General features: G+C 41.7%; 1 protein-coding gene across 1 annotated transcript in view; it reads left to right on the top strand.

The window, feature by feature from the left end:
- The window catches only part of LOC132890797 (matrin-3-like), a 48,010-nt gene that overhangs the window by 23,486 nt on the left and 6,915 nt on the right, over window positions 1-17,609 (top strand). Inside the window, exons 5-17 of the mRNA XM_060928039.1 lie at window positions 1,656-1,756; window positions 4,278-4,336; window positions 4,482-4,595; window positions 9,790-9,915; window positions 10,232-10,387; window positions 10,508-10,632; window positions 10,724-11,264; window positions 13,817-13,937; window positions 14,144-14,163; window positions 14,915-15,037; window positions 16,916-17,044; window positions 17,127-17,249; window positions 17,341-17,471. Coding sequence (XP_060784022.1) covers window positions 1,656-1,756; window positions 4,278-4,336; window positions 4,482-4,595; window positions 9,790-9,915; window positions 10,232-10,387; window positions 10,508-10,632; window positions 10,724-11,264; window positions 13,817-13,937; window positions 14,144-14,163; window positions 14,915-15,037; window positions 16,916-17,044; window positions 17,127-17,249; window positions 17,341-17,471 — 1,869 coding nt within the window. The remainder of the gene's footprint in view (window positions 1-1,655; window positions 1,757-4,277; window positions 4,337-4,481; window positions 4,596-9,789; window positions 9,916-10,231; window positions 10,388-10,507; window positions 10,633-10,723; window positions 11,265-13,816; window positions 13,938-14,143; window positions 14,164-14,914; window positions 15,038-16,915; window positions 17,045-17,126; window positions 17,250-17,340; window positions 17,472-17,609) is intronic.

The raw sequence follows: 17,609 nt of genomic DNA, 5'->3' as shown, positions 1-17,609 counted from the left end.
CCATACACCCTCTAGTACCTTTGCAAGGGCAAAGTGCTGGTCCAGTGTTTCATGACCAGGACGAAAACCGCATTGTTCCTCCTGAATCCGAGGTTCAACTATCAACCAGACTCTCATCTCCAGCACCCCAGGTGGGATTGAGGAGATCCTCAAAGTATTCCTTCCACCGCCGGATGATGTCTCCAGTTGAGGTCAACAGCACGCCATCCTCACTGTAAACAGTAGGGACAGAGCACTGCTTCCCCTTCCTGAGCCGCCGGACGGTTTGCCAGAATCTCTTTGAGGCCGACTGAAAATCACTTTCCATGGCCTCACTGAACTCCTCCCACACCCGAGTTTTTGCTTCAGTGACCACCAGAGCCACGTTCCACTTGGCCCATTGGTATCTGTCAGCTGCCTCTGGAGATCCACAAGCTAACCAAGCCTGATAGTACTCCTCCTTCAGCTTGATGGCTCCCCTCACCATAGGTGTCCACCACTGGGTTCGGAGATTACCGCCACGACAGGTACCAACATCCCTTGCAGCTGCAGCTCTGCACAGCCGCCTCAGCAATGGAGGTGCGGAATATGGTCCACTCGGACTCAATGTCCCCATCCTCCTTCGGTATACAGTTGAAGCTCTGCCGGAGGTGGCAGTTGAAGATCCAACGGACGGGAGCCTCCAACGGACGGGGGTCTCCGACGTACATTCCCAACATACCCTCACTACACGTTTGGGCCTACTAGGTCTGTCTGGCCTCCTCCCCTGCCATCTGATCCAGCTCGCCAGGTAGTGATCAGTTGACAGCTCTGCTCCTCTCTTCACCCGAGTGTCCAAGACATACGGTTGTATTTCAGATGAAACGACTACAAAGTCAATCATCGATCTATGGCCTAGGGTGTCCTCATGCCACGTGCACTTATGGACACCCTTATGCTCAAACATGGTGTTCATTTTGGCCAAACCGTGCATGGTACAGAAGTCCAACAACAGAACACCGCTCAGGTTCAGATCGGGCAGGCCATTCCTCCCAATCACACCCCTCCAGGTCTCACCGTCATTGCCCACGTGAGCGTTGAAGTCCCACAGTAAAACAATGGAGTCCCCTTGTGGTGCATTGTCGAGCACCCCACTCAAGGACTCCGAGAAGGCCGGGTACTCTGAACTACCATTTGGTGCATAAGCGCAAATGACAATCAGAGACCATTCCCTGACCCGAAGGCACAGGGAAACGACCCTCTCATTCACTGGGGAGAACTCTGATGTTGGCGCGTCGAAAATTATGAAAACATAATTTTCATACTCATCAATGTTTTGATGAGTATGAAAATTATGTAACTCATATGTTATGACCACTTGATCATCTGTGGGAAATTTGTGTGTGTTTGTGTTGCACAGCACTCTACATGACCATCGTTTAAAAAAAAAAAACACCAACTGAAGGAATAACTTTTGGAAGAGTGGTATTGATCTTTTCAGTAAACTTTCAGAGACATATAGTGTCTGTGCCTCGACCTATTGAAGCTATTCTGTAATACTTTTGAACCAACACTGTACTAAGACTCATGGTGTTTTTCCTTTAATTTGTCACCAGTCTTTATATGTACTAGCATAAATGTTTTGAGTACACAGCATGATTTTCCAATTTTCAGAGCATTTACATTGTCTTTCTCAGGTCAGATTCTCTCTCTCTGAGCTCAAAGAGCCGATCAGATGGAATACTGGGTGCTGCTCCATCTTCTATGAGGCAGCGACCAAGCATGAGTTCAAGCTGGGGTAATTAGTCTGTTTTCAGGTTTTTTGTTTTGTTTTAAATATATTACTGTTTTTATTTCATTATCTACACCGATCAGCCACAATTATTAAACCAATTTACAGGTGACATGAATAACATATTACAGTGGCACCTGTCAAGGGGTGGGATATATTAGGCAGCAAGTGAACAGGCAGTTCTCGTAGTTGCGTTGGAAGCAGATGGAAAAAAATGGGCGATCGTAAGGATCTGAGTGACTTTGACAAGGGCCAAATTGTGATGGCTAGATTACTGGGTCAGAGTATCTCCAAAACAGCAGGTCTTAAGGGGTGTTCCAGGTATGCACTGGTTAGTATGAACCCAGAGTGGTCCAAGGAAGGACAACTGGTGAACCGGTGACAGGTTCATTAATGCGTGTGGGGAGCGAAGGCTATTGTTCAGGAACATGAGAGTTAAAAGTGTTGAATTGGCCTCCAAATTACCAAGATTTCAATCTGATTGAGCATTTGTGGGTTGTGCTGGACAAACAAGTCCCATCCATGGAGGCCTCACCTCGCAACTTACAGGACTTAAAAGATCTGCTGCTGTCTTGGTGCCACATACCACAGCACACCTTCAGAGGTCTTATGAAGTCCTATTAGGCAAGTGGCTTTAATGTTGTGCCTGATTGGTGTATATTACATGTAATCATGCATCAACCTATAGGTCTCTTCAGGAATTTGTACGTTTCTAAGCCACAAAATTGTCACATTGGGGCTTTTTTTGTTTTCTTTTGTGTTTTTGTTAACATGGATCTTCTCAATTTAGTCACAGCTTCCCCCTATCACTTGGCCACTACCAACCAATCAAATGTTTCCTCTACGGCACGTGAAGCCAGCTGACCCCGTCTTTTCGAACTGCTGCTCAGGCAACGTCATGGGTAGCCAAACGTACTCTGAGAACAGTGCTTTCTGCCCACCTCCATTTTCATGAGCTCACAGATGCCCATGATTGGTTAGTCTCACTGTGATTGATAGGGAAGAGTGTGTCACCCTTCCTTATAGATGAAAGTCTTCCAGATTTATCCGGATATTTGACAAAACTCTTGAAAATCTCCGGTTTCCCGAATGGAAAAATTTAGTTTTCGGATTTTTCGCTTTCTTAGACGCGGCGTAATACTTCGCATCGTCCTTGCATGGGCGCAGTCCTTAAATAGCCCAAACGTAGTTCACTGATTAAAGACAGGTGTTCTTTGTTAACGGCGCACATGCCGGAGCTCGTTAGGTGCACCTTCAGGTGCACGAGCTAAGGCGCGCAGGACTGACACCGTTCTGCGCAAGCGCAACACAATCGCACGAGAAAGCACGGTCAAGCTGCCAGTGTAGCTGCAGTCTTTTTAGTTGCGAATTACAAGTATTTCCTCTTGTTAATAATTCGCCATGTCAGAACAAGCAAAACTTTCCTCCTTGTTTCGACGTGAAGAGAGGTAAGCAATTTATTATATATTTTTTTCCATCAAAGTTGCATTTTGTGGCTTCGAAGCTAAGTTTTAGTGCCGTTTCTAGAACACATCAAGAAAACGTGGAAGAAACAGCAATAATGGAAGAGCCGGTTTCTAAGCTGCCTAAAACTAGCCATGGGAATTTATTTTTTGTTACATAATGCACTCAGACTGCCAGTCAGTGTGTGACACACACACACCCTGAAAAATCCTAGCTACGCCCCTGATTTACATGAGAAATTTGGTATTCATTGGTGTGTTTAAATTTACAGACAATATGAATTAATGTAAACAATTGGCTTCAACTCGCTAAATATGAATTGGAAATTTTTAGTTCACTTTAGCTTATGCAAACGCACAACTCTACTAAAAGATTGATAAACGAGGCTCACTGTCCCCAACATTGAAACCTGAAAGCTTTAGAAACTCTAACAGACCTTTACTTTTTTAACAGTACTGTTTTGGGATTTTGCTGAGTTTACCTTCAACTGTCTGATTTTTTTTCAAAGTAATGAACTGTGTATCCAGGAAAATCACCGCGTTTTCTAAATGCACTCCTGAAAATTACTCACTAAAGGAACAGTCCACCGTACTTCCATAATGAAATATGTTCTTCTCTGAATTGAGACGAGCTGATCCGTACCTCTCCGAGCTTTGTGCGACCTTCCAGTCAGCCCCTGACACCCCCCCCCTCCCCAATCTTAGTTTGACTTTCAAATGTTCAGGATTTTTTTTTCTTTGCTCCACTTTCATCTCTACTTCCTCCCTGAGAGCACAGCCACTTTGCTCTCTTGGGCTCCTGACCATGAACGGCTATGGCATCATCTGGATTCAAACTCGCAATCTCCAGGCCAACGCTTTTCTGTTGCACCACTCATTTTTTTTCTGTGGAAAGGATTGAAGGTGTAACATGATTGGTCAGAGAAAATTGACATTCCTCCAGAAATGGATTATATGTGTAGACAAGATGCATATGGCTCATGACTGATGTTAACTGTTTTGCTGGTGTTGAGTAAATTCCAAGCTCTAACTAAGGATTTCTCTTTTTTTTTTTTTTTTTTAAGGATCTACTTCAAGCATGAATCTGTCAAGCAAAACATTGTCATATTCTATGACACCAAAGGTAATAATGCTGTACAAATGGATGATGTTGAAATAAACCAATCAAGCTTCATCTTAGACATTACTGAATAATTATAACTTTTTAGTGCTGCTTGGATTAAGATGACATTTTATTTATCACCTTTTTTTCTGTCTTTGTATTTCAGATCAGAAGCAGAGTGGTGGTGGTAAAATATGATGAGAAGCCAAAGTTATCTGCTCTGTTTGGTTTAGCCAATCGTTTTGGTGCCATTCGTGAAAACCTTGTCCTCAAGAATAAGGTAACGCACTTCATATAACTTCTCCCAGTTTTTACACTTCACTTTGAATCACTGGTTTTATCTGTTATGTTACTTGATTTAAATAACTCGCTGGTATTTGGTCCATGACTTAAAATTAACATACAGAACAAGTGACTGTGTCTTACACATGGTGATCAATCAACATGCACACAGGCAACATGAAGTGCACATGGATTAAAGTTTTCCGTCACTACGACGGATTTCCGTCAACTGGGAGCGCTAAAGGTCAATAATGAGAGTGATGCAGATCCGAGGGAAAAAGGGGGGAGGGGGGAGGGGGGGGGGTAGGCCCATAGGTCTGACACCGATGTGATTTAGAACTTCACCAAGCTGCTGTGATTGCCTGTTGTTGAACCCTTTCTTGTGCTATGTTTGAGTGTATGTAAAGGAATAAGTTGTTGCGCTAGATAGGCATAAATAAATAAATACAGCCTCCGCTACTGTCTAGTCCCGGGGAGGCTCGGCGTAGGCCACTGATGAAACTATTTGGCTGTCCTACTACTAGGCAACTAGGTTACTTGTCTGCTACTAATAGTAGTAGTAATAATGATATTTGCCTATTGAAAGGTGATCAGGTGAAAAGTTGAAGCCGCAGCAAGACCTTTGCTATTAAGCCTTTTGTAGGCTTCAGCAGACAACGTTCTGGAAAGGCTGTGTTTTTCTTTGGTTTGATTAGCCTACGATTTAATCTTTAAACATTATGGTTTCAGCAGTTCTCTTAAACATTGGAGGCTGCAGAGTCGGGCTGCAAGATTTCCCGACACTTGTTTAAGATGACAAACTTCACAGTAAGGAGAAAATAATTCCACAGTATTTAGTGCCTCGTCAGTCTCAAAAATTAATAGTGAAGGAGCAACGCGAATCAAGTCCCAAAAAAACATCTCGTAGGCCTATATTTTACATTTTCAAAAAAGTCCGGAATTGGAAGTCGGTCAGTGGAGTGTAATGAAGTGTCTCATTCACTAAGCACAAAAGGTCGGAAAACAGTGCAGAAAACAGCTATTGCTTAAATAGGCTACTAATGTTTTACATTAGTAATTTAATGTATGTAACAAATAAATTCATTGATTAAATAGATAAAGAAGCGAATACTCTGAAGCTCAAAATTCAGGAAAGTGGCTCCGGTGTCGCAAGTGCACAAGAACAGTTATTTGAAAGTTAACCTGATGAATTTGTGCGTGCGCATGCGATTTCATGAAGAACCGGGACAATTGGCATTCGGTGAAAGATTCACACCTATGACTCATTATATTCGCGCGCGCCCTCTCGCCCACTGTCGCTTCGTTTTCCCGATTTACACGCGTGTCTGAAGATGGAGTTTTCAGAAATCTCCACTCTGCCCCGAGTTTGCAAAAGTAGCTCTTTTCAGTGTCTGAAACCTCCGTATAGGTGTGAATGAGAGGTGCAACCGAATAAATAAATATGCGTCTTTTTTATCCGGCTACGTGTAGGCTGTCACTGCGCAAAGCCTCTAATGTTGAAATAGTAATATTTGTTAAAATAATAGTAAGCTAATTTCCACATTAATCGGTAAAATGGCACAAGGGATGTGATGGGGGGATGGCCGTTTTATAAGGGGAATGATTTGAGATTTTTATTTCAGAAGGGGGATGCCTCCCCCCACATCCCCCCTCAACTCGAGTACTGCGTATAAGGCCACGTGACACAGGCCCTTCGATTTCCATAGAGCGCGTCAAATTACTTTCGGTTTTGCCAGCATGGACGCGCTTCTTTTAAATGAAAGCACAGATGTGTCAGACATCGACAAAACGGTAAAGAATAAGTGGAGATGGGCTTGGCGAAATGAAATGGGCGATAATGGCAAGCCATTTAGTCCATGGTGCAAAAAGATGAAAATGGCAGGTGTGTGCTTTTGTGTAGTTTGCCATAAAAAAGTCTATGGAAGCAATGGCAAAAAACTAGATGCCTTTGGCTTCACTGCTTCTGCTTTTTCTGCGAAGAAGCAGAAAAAGTGAACTTTCACTTTACTTTTCTTGCAAGTTCTTTCTGTTCGACTCTTTTGAAAGCATGGTTCAAGTTCGACTGCACTTGCACTTTTCTCTTAACCACTGTTGTGCATTACTAAAGTATTGTTGAAATAAATTTGCACTTTGCGCTGAAAACTTGATGTTTCATCATTTATAGCCAGTAATGACAATGGTAAAGTCTTGCCTTAGCTTTAGTCATTGTTAAAATTATGTAAATGTACTATAAGTAGGGGCCGAGGGGATAATGGACAACATGGCGTTTAAAATTTGACGCATCGCTGATGTGGTAGGGGCCAACGACATGGAGCTTTTTTTTTCAGTCAGATGATTTTTTTTTTTTTTTTTTTTTGCTTTAATCCATGAGTGCATATGAACTCATACCTGATGGTGCACTATTTCACCTCCAGTAGACTGTTCTGTGATTTGGGATGATAGATATAAAACTCCAGTGAGCTAAAGAAGAAGCTCAGATGTTTCTTAACCTCCTACAACTGCTCTGTCAGCATCTTGTGCTCAGGCCATCCTTAAAAAAAAATCCATTTCCTGTCCACCGGGTGAGCAAAAAAATTTTCAGTCGGGAGGGAGGGATTTTTTTTTTTTTAAATATATGGATGGGTAAGAAATCGCAATGCTGTGTTTTGCTTTTTCTTTCAGTACTTTTTTATTACAAAAGCAGACACATTTAATAAAATGACAGTTTAATCAACTGAAACTTGTACAAAAACTTTAAGTTAGCATTTTAAATGCTGACTGCAACATTTGCAAAACTTTTACAAAGGTACTTAAAATGTCCGACACACGGACTTTTTGTAGTTCTAAATCGAGCGTTAGGCCTAGTTCGGATGAAATTACACTATTAAAATGATCACTGAATGATTTGTTTTTCTGAATCTTTACTATTTTGTTGTTCGCTAGAATACCATTTTGCGATTTCACACTTGTTTGAAAACTCCGGATCTCCTTCCTTCATGGTGGCTGCCATTTTTTTGTGCCGCACGGCGCATGCGCAGAGCTGATTCAATTCTATATTCTGCGCGGAATGCAGGGCTTTCCACAAGCACCGGCTGCCGGCCATACAGCCGACTACACAATTAAGTCCAGCCGGTTACTTTAATGACTTATTTTTGTAGCCCACAGGCTCTAAATATTAATTTTCGATTTTAATAAAATTAAATGTTTATCTAACGGACTGACAATAATGTCAAACTGAACCGCACTCATTTAAGTTGTGATTTGCGCTGTTTGTACCGATAATAACCACAAATTCCCCGCCGACTTCGTTGATCAAGGGAGAGTAACTCATCTGCGGCCCCAACATGCGGTGTGCGCGCGCACACTCGGCGGAGGCAGTAGTGTGTCGGGGCCGTCGGAGGCGACATCGGAGGGAACAGAAGCAGAGAGAATGCTTATTTTGTCTCCGGTAAACCAGTCTTCTCTCGTTCAATTACGTGCTGGCATCAAAAGACACCGTTGGTTGTAAATGAAACCAAGCTGAGTGGTTGGAGTGTATTTTCATACACAAATGGAGAAATGTTCGCTGAGTGTTTAATTATGTAGCCCCACTGTAGACCGTTGTTGTTAATTCATAGCATGCTCAGCTGCGTGAATGTGTCATGCACCGAAAATAAGAGATTTACAAGCCAGGAACGCCTCATGATGCAATACGCAAGAAAAGAAAGAAGATTTACTGCCATTTTACTTTGTATTTGAGTAAAGTGAATAAATAAATGGTCTGTGGAAAATACATTTAATCCTGGGAACTGCGTGCACAGGAGTTTATTTTGTGTTTACAACCCCCCCCGGCTGGCTACTTATTTGTCATGGCTGGCTAGTATGAGCCTTAGTGGAAAGCCCTGGGAATGCGTAAATGTCAAGTTCGATTTTAGATTTACGAACCCGAAAAAAATGTCGAAAACCCGGCGTTAAAAAAAATAATTTCAACTGCACAAACGGCACTCGCCCGGCCGGTGGACCGGAAACAGAACATTTTTTAATAATGGCCTCACAGAGCAGCAAAACAGTCTGTTAGGACAACACTCAAAACATAAACACATCTCATCTCATCATCTCATTATCTCTAGCCGCTTTATCCTGTTCTACAGGGTCGCAGGCAAGCTGGAGCCTATCCCAGCTGACTACGGGCGAAAGGCGGGGTACACCCTGGACAAGTCGCCAGGTCATCACAGGGCTGACACATAGACACAGACAACCATTCACACTCACATTCACACCTACGGTCAATTTAGAGTCACCAGTCAACCTAACCTGCATGTCTTTGGACTGTGGGGGAAACCGGAGCACCCGGAGGAAACCCACGCAGACACGGGGAGAACATGCAAACTCCACACAGAAAGGCCCTCGCCGGCCACGGGGCTCGAACCCGGACCTTCTTGCTGTGAGGCGACAGCGCTAACCACTACACCACCGTGCCGCCCCATAAACACATCAGTTGCAAATAAATTAGTTCATTTTCTAGTTTAATAATATGAACTTATGAATCGGGATATTACTGCAATACTGACTTTAAAGAAGATATCTGCTTGTATTGATTTGGAATGTACATCTTAATTTTGTTGCTATTGAACAGGCTTGTGTTAGCTTCACACCCAAGTCAGCTAATGAATATTAATGAAGATTGGTGTGTGTGTTGGTGTGTACATATAAATATTAATGGCTCAGTTGTTAACACAGCAGACCTGCCAACCTTTACATATTTTGCATAGGAGCTTGGCTGCTACAAGTTATCACAAATGCACCAGAAGTATTCTTATATGTTATTTTCCCCCGGGGGAAGGGGGGGGGCGGGACAGTTCAAAGTAGTAGTAGTCATTGAAAGCCCAATATAGTCATGACATTCATGTCCATGATGAGTGTATGTAAGGATCCGGCTATTGATCCTCACAAGTTTCTCAGGAATGTCATCCAAAGCTGATTATTACAGTGGCAGTATCTAACTTAGACAAGTGATTTGTGAAAGACATGATGTTCAGTTGAGTCATATGAAATTTGTTTCATAGATATTCAAGAATAATTATGTTTATTTAAATTAGTCAATTTTCAATCTCGGTGGTCATTTTATAATAATGACGGTAAGTTATCATTATTAAAGAATTAGAGTATGCAGTCCTTAGAATGATAAATATTACATCTTTGCTTCTACATTGGTCTTGTTCTTTCCCTGGTAGGCCTTTCTGGAGCTTATGACACATGAGGACGCTCTTGCAATGACCAATCACTACCAGAATAAGCCTGCCATTTTACATGGGAGAGAAGTGAAGGTTTATTTGTCCAAGGAGCTGCTGGTGATTGAGGTAAAAACACAATCTCAACTAGTTCAAGAGTAAAAACGTACTTGTATTTTAGTTGATCATACTTGTAATGCAATAACTGAGCAGAGAAATTGTTTTCAGCAGCTATAGGTATGCAGTCTACTACAGTATATGTTTGCGTTTTTTAAAGTTTGAATATAATTTAGGCAGCAAAGCTTAGTCTTTTAAAGCAGTAACGTCAAAAATCATAATAAGGAAATTGATTGTATGGTGTAATGAAAAAAAAAACAATGTGAAGACTACATGATGCATTCTTTTTAAAATTTTGACTGTAAATGCAAAACATGTTTCACTCTAGAAAAACGACAGACAAGACCGAGAGAACAGAAACCGAGATACCGGCCCAGTGGTGTTCTTTTCAAATTTGCCAAGAGAGACTGAGAAGAAAGCGGAGTTGTTGACAATAGCCAGCAGATTTGGCACCGTTGTGAACCATCTTTTTTTGACTGATCAGGTAAACTCTCCCATGAGTCCTGTCTCCTGATGGTCAGTCTTTTAGCCTTCGGTGTAATGATTTGTGTCAGGTTTCTGTCAGCACATGCTGATTTTTTTTTTTTTTTTTTAATTATCACAGGCATTTGTGCAAATGGGAAACTCAGAGGATGCAGAGATGTTAGTGAAGTACTACACTATGCATCCGCTGACCATTAGTCGTAGGACCATCCGTATGAACATCTGCACCAAGTACAAGACCTTAACGTGAGTGTCATACCTGTTTAAAGTAGTCATGTCTGTAACTAATCAACTGATAAGTCAGACAAAAAAGCCTAATATCTGGAATGTGTTTTAGTGTCAGACCTGGTAAAGGAGAACAGTTAAAAGAGGAGCCAGAAGAATCTGGTCAGAAGAACAGCAGTAGAACAAGTTCCAAAAGCTCATCCAAGTCTCAGACAAACTCAAGCTCCAGAGCCAAAGAGGGCTCGTCCAAGAAGACACAGGAGTCGAAGCTTGAGGAGGCGGAAGAGGAGGTCCGGGCTGAAGCAGGCTCTGGTGATGAAGGCCAAGGTGTTGTGGAAGCTCATGATGAAGAGGAAGAGGCCCTTGGTGAAGGCTTGGTGACAGAGGAATCTGTGACTGCACAGCCAGATCAGGACACTGCCATGGAATTTGAGGATTCGACTATGGAACCAGAAAAAGAAGAAGGAAATGTGCATGATGGTGAGGACACAGAGGTTCCAGAAGAGGAAGCGTTTGAACAGGAGCATCAGTCAGAGCAACCGGTTGAGCATGAGGAAAATCCGGAGCAGGAGGACAACACAGAGCCCAAAGAAACAGATGGGCAGGATGATGTGGAGCAGGACGAGGGCACTGCAGATGATTCTGTCGAGCAGGTGAGTGGAACGATCAGTTAAATTGTATATTAATAAAACCAAGTTAAACATCGTTTCAGCTAGAATCAGCTGTGCTGCATGCGTAAGTCTAAATCACCGTTTCTCAATCCTATTCACGGAGCCTCCTGTTCTGCATTTCTTCTGTGTATCCTTGCTCCAAATGCACCTGATTTGAAATTAGTGACATTAACATGCTCTTGGTTAAATCACGTGTGCTCAGTGAATGAAAAGTGCCACTGATGAGTTCAGTCAGGTAGGTAGAGCAGGGAAAGATGGAAAAGGTGCAGAGCAGGGCGGCCCCAGGGGAACGATTGAGAATCAGTGGTCTGAATAAAATCTCATCATAACGTTTCCAGAACTACAACTGGACACCACAAATCCGTATTCACCTCATGACCATTCAGTACGAAGTGTGTCTGTGAATGCAAGCTAACATGTGATGTTTACCCATTATCCCCCTCTTTGCATCATGACGGAAATATCATACCTGCCAACCTGTACGCATCTTGCGTAGCCGCTACGAATTTTTACCTCATTGTACGACTGTACGTTTTCACATTTAAAAAGTACGCATATCGTCCGAACTCGCATTTCAGTCAAGTTCTCGCTGAAGTTGATACCGCTGATCTGTGAGAAAACTCAAAGCCAGAATGGAACGCTTTGCCCAATCCCCCCGCCCCTCTTCCAGAGCATGTGGCTCTGCCCTCTTCACCTCCTCCCCTTCCTCCTTCGCGTCTCTGACTTGAGTGCAGCGGTGCAGCCAGGTGGCTAGAGCGAGTCGGGGATTGAAACGTCGGTTAGAGACGTCGTTTTTATATTTGTAACAGAAACAGTTGTGTTTCACGTGTACTCGAGCTTCCTAGCCGTTATTTTGTGAATTTACAACACCAACAGTACAGGCTAGTTCTTCATTTAACTTGGAAGCCGTCACTCGAGGTTGCATATTCGATGCGGTAGCCAACGAAACCTGATTACAATTCCTCTCGCGCTCTCATTGAATCACTATGATAAGTACCACTTTATTGATGTGCTCAACAAAACGTAGCGTGTTTGTATATCTTAAGGGCAGTCGGTAACTTCTGTCAGTGGTAGCCTAGAATGTTTGCAGATGATGTGAAGTCGACAATTGGTCATCCCTCTTATGAAAAAACCTGCGTGGTACTGCAGTATCAAATGCTTTTTTATACAGTATTACTGCAGTAAATGCAATATTTCGAATGCAAATGCAATAGTTTGCACATGAAAAAGGCATACTACAAAATACTGCAGTGTACTGTATAATGCAATATTTTTACTGGATAATGCAATATACTTCCAACGTTAAAAAATGCAAAAGTCTAAACCTATTGCATGGGAAATTTGTGCATACCATGTTTTATGTTGAAAGTGCCTTTTTTACATACTGTATTAATTTAATGTGTTATTTATTTTTGAAAGAGTGGCTCTGGTTTAATTTCATTTCATTTGCACATGTATTTAATGTTTGTTGTGCTTTTCAAAACGGAAGGAAGTTCCCAAGAGCCATCAATAACAGTTTCCCAAAGTCTGTCAATAGGAATGTTTTACAAAACTGGACTATTGCTGCGTTCATGTGCTATGGGAAGATGATATTTTCCAGTTGGGAAGTGGTATTTACCAGTGTGTTGTGTTCACATGCTTTTGTTGTTGTTGACAAATTAAAGATGGTGAACCAGATTCAGAATCAGGCCTGTTATTTGGCTAAAACAATTATAGATTGCCTTGTTCATCAGCTGCAGCAGGAATATGAGTTATCAAAAGTCAAATAATGCTGAATATTTCCTGATCATGACAAGTAGAGATTTTCTTAACACATTGAATGCCACGCAGTTTTTGGAAATTTGGCTGTAGCCACAATGAGAGTAGCCAGTATCTAGATCATTGTTGGCATTCTTTGGACAGCCACAGAATATTTTGTGTTAGGCTATAATATACATATTATAATAATATACATAACATGACTCGTTTAAAAGGTGAGAGTCAGCTTTCCGTAGGTGAAAACCACTTTTCTTGGTTCATAAGCTAGTCTTGTACCGCTCGCCGCCATGTTGAAAAGGTTAAAGTTCATCTCATCTCGGCAACTCGTGTATCAAAATTTTCTACGAGTTGCCCAGTGGAAAATGCCACAAGAGGGGGCGTTCATGTGTGCTTTCCATGTCGGCGTTTGGTATTTACCATAATTCCCATAGCACATGAATGCACCATATGTTCCCAAGGTCAATCAATAAAACTGAATTGAAAGTGTTTTTGGTCTGCTGGTTGTGGTCTGTGGGGGCGCATGCGCGCCGGGTTGGGGTGAGGTTGACGCGAGGGGGGGGGGGTACTCATGAAATTGGGAAATTGTACTCATAAAATTTTTTCAAGGTTGGCAGGTATGAAATATGCAGAAGTATAAACCAGGCCTCAGTCACGCTGCTCTGCACCCATCATAGTTCACACAACACTTTGCTGAGCCTTCCTGTTTGTCATCAAATGATATTGAGTTAAAAAAAAATCTTAACTGAAGTAGTGTGTGTCTGTGTGTGTGGTATTAGGAGATACCTGAAGAATCTGATTTCCCTGAAAACTTGGACGAGTTTGTCACTCTGGATGAGCTGGCGGAGGAGGATGAGGCTGAACGGCAAGACTCGAGCTCTAGAGAGAGAGCTTCTTCAGGTTCTGCTTTTAAATGTTTAGTTTGCCTTGCAGAATTCTGTAACAGCAATATATTATTCTGGCTAATTAATATTTCTGATAGGAAGTGTGCGGTGTTGATGTTTAGTGCCCAAATAAGCTGCCTGTCTGCACAGTGCTGGAGGTTCTGTGTTATGTTTAGATGATTTTGTATTAATCTAAATGTACATTTTCTCGCCTGCTTTCAGGTCGATCCAGGGACAGTGGTGTAAGTATTCATGTTTTTAACATTAACTTCACGTGATGGCATTGAGTTGAACTGTTGTCTTCAGAGAACTATGATAATCTGTTGTACGTTTTGATATTTGAAATGGTTTAGCCAAAATAATATTCTATACTTGTTTTATCTCTTAATTTTAAGTGGTCAGCAAAGTCATGTCTGGTGTCTACGTCTCCCAATTTGCTTCTTTTTTTTTAATGTAAAGCTGTTAAGTTCATGTAGCTAATAAATAAAGGAAGCTTGTAGCTGTCAATTTACTATTGTGTTGCCAGAATGTCTAAATCATCCTACACTTGCTTAGTGTTGGCTAAGTAATACCATATTTTTAATAACCTCTTCATAATATAGAAAAGTGAAGCCAGTCTATGTGCTCAGAATGATTCCTAATTTTAGCTATGTGACCACCTCTTTTCAACTTTACATCTTTACGTATGTTGTATTTCATATTTGAGACTATTTAACAACTGAATTCATTAGAATGAGGCCTAAATGTGCTTAACAGGTTCCAAAGGTGGCTTTAAACTTGCCTTACATCTTAGCTAAATTTAACTTGTAACACACCAGAGATGTCTGGGGTGATTGCCCACATTGAGATTAAGGATAAACATAACTTTTTTGGACAGATTATGGACATCCATCCAGTTCTACACGTTATGTATCGGTTGTTATAAATTTTATAAAAGTAGAATGTGTGAATTTCTTGAGGAAGCTGCTGTAATAAGCCATAATTCTTTTACAGGGCTTGAGAGTTGTTAATGTGGTTGGATTTAAACGCAGCTATGGTTATCTGGATGAGATTATGGCTCTGGCAAAACCTTTTGGGAAAGTTGTGCGACACTTGGATCTGCATTCCAGGCCTGAGGTGAGTTTTCTTACCTTTCTAATCTTACTAATACACTGTAATTAGGGTTTTTGTTTTTTCTTGTTCATACTGTTGCCTACTAGCCTGGGAAATCCCATGCTGCTTTGCACAATCGTTCCGATCTGAAAAGACAGCATGGAAACTATGGTCTAAAGGCTCGCCTGAGTTAGGGAGCCAATCAGAGAGTGGGGAGGGGTGGAAAGACGGTGACGCGTACTACTCGACAAACGGAAGCTTGTAGTTTATTTGGGACTGTTTACGGATCATATTTAACATGGCGGCGAGCGATACGAACCAAACTTTCGATCAAGCTTTAGACACTGTTCTGAATAGTTTAGAGCGAAAGTTTGTTTTAAAAAAAGAACAGCGTTTGGCGTTTCAGTCTCTCTTCGTCTTCTTCGTCGCTCTAACTACGTCACTGGGTACAACTGCCATGATTGGCCATGGGCTACGTATACGCCAAATGATAGACATTCGCAACGTCCAATAAACGGCCGTTGACAATCGTAAACCACACCTCCCCTACGAGAAATTCAATAGGCGGATTCCAGACCATATTTCACTTGTGATATGGTCTGGTGTTAACCAGACTAGTTGCCTACTAATGCCTGCCATTCATTATGTTCCTGACTAGTTGCTCTGTTGTCCAAGTATACGTTTTACAGACAAACTTTTAGTCGTAAAGGAATTAGATTTTCGAGATTAGAGACTTGCATGTCAGTCAATAGTAGATAAAGGTTGAGCTGTGCATCGTTATATGCACAGAAAAAGAATTATGCTATAAACTAGATCATAATCATTGTGGCTTAAAGTTTAATGAAAGTTGAGTGTAGCTGAACACTTCCAATTCATACCATCTTATGTATGATTCCCTGTATACACATCAAATTTCTGGCCGCTAGAGAGGTCGGCAGCCTGTTGCAACAGTTCTCTCCCTACTGTCCTTTTTTTTGTGGATTTTGTCTGCTTTATATTTAGTTATTGTTGTATACTGTATGTTCTTTTTGCTGCAGCGTTTTAGTTGTAGTGTTTTTCCTGTGCTTTTCTTTCATGTTTTATTTTGTCCAGTGATCACTTACACCTGCGACTAGCTCTTGTTATACCGGCGTGGAGCTGGTGTCCCCTCTGCTCACATACCTGAAGAGATTTGGAGATGCCTCAGTTGGGGGGGCTCTACACCGCTAGTTTATGCCGTACGTGCCCTACGTATGGCTCTGCACCGCTAGTTTATGCCGTACGTGCCCTACGTATGGCTCTGCACCGCTAGTTTATGCCGTACGTGCCCTACGTATGGCTCTGCACCGCTAGTTTATGCCGTACGTGCCCTACGTATGGCTCTGCACCGCTAGTTTATGCCGTACGTGCCCTATGTATGGCTCTGCACCGCTAGTTTATGCCCACCACTAGTGGATGGCGTGCCACTACCAGTTCTTCTTGTTTTTTGTGAGCAATTGTTTTTATTTAGTTCTTTTTTTCATTCTATTTTATTTCATTCTATTTTATTTTTACTTAGTCTACATTTATATATATTTTACTATGTGCTTGAGCTGCTGCAACACCTGAATTTCCCCTCATAGGGCTCAGTAAAGGAATATCTTATCTTAATATGGGGGGGTGCCCATGTTGATGATTTACAGAAAATATTTGTATCATTCCACTCTTTGTCTACAGGCAAAAGTTTAATCAGAATAATTTTCTGTATTAGTATTTTACCATCAAACTATTTTCAGAAAGGGCTCTTTTCAAAGCCCTTTTTGTGTTCCATCCATTTACTGACAAAGCTCTTGGGTACTGCTTCAAAGAGCTGTACGTTAGTCATTATTTCCCAGAATATTTATGGGTTTGCTTATGTGATTTGTATCATGTTTTGTTGTTTAGGTCTTTCTGGAATTCAGCAGTGAACAAGAAGCCAAATCAATGGTTCGTTTCTACAATGGAAATGTCATCCCGTCTGTGTGTGGGAAATCAGTCAAAATTTACCATTCGCTGTCCTACGGGACCATCCAGGTGAGCAACATTTATTCTTCTGTACAGTGAAACAATGCAATTAATTAGAAATGTCTGACACATTTTTCCTTAAACCCTACAGAGTGGCAGAGTCGTTTATATTGGACACATCCCTCCGTTTAAATCATCAAACGCATCCTTTCTGAAGATTGCAGAGCCGTTTGGAAAAATCAAACGTTACTTTTTGAATCGTTCACGCTGTGAGGTAACTGCCTAATCACTGTAATGTTATTCACATGTCATGTCTTTAACTGTGCCACTGGCACGATGTTTTGTCTTCATGCGTTTGCTTGCAGTGCTTCATTGAAATGGAGAGGGGTGAAGATGCAGAGAAATTTGTGGAGTCTGCTCGGCTGAATCCGCTCAAATTTGAAGGGAAACGTTTGCTTGTCTACATCAGCAGGAAGTACAAGCAACTTAGATATGGGTTAGTGCTTTCTTTCTAAAAGCTAAAAAGTTGAGTGCATATGTCTTCATCCGTTTTGATATGAAACGCCAACATAAGGCTTGGTCCAACCAATTGACTTCAGAAGTCACAAAATTAGTTGATCAAGGTTCACCTGTG

The sequence above is a fragment of the Neoarius graeffei genome, chromosome 8 (genome assembly GCF_027579695.1).
Source record: "Neoarius graeffei isolate fNeoGra1 chromosome 8, fNeoGra1.pri, whole genome shotgun sequence".
In the NCBI taxonomy this organism is placed as follows: domain Eukaryota; kingdom Metazoa; phylum Chordata; class Actinopteri; order Siluriformes; family Ariidae; genus Neoarius; species Neoarius graeffei.
This window is presented reverse-complemented; position numbering and strand designations above follow the sequence as displayed.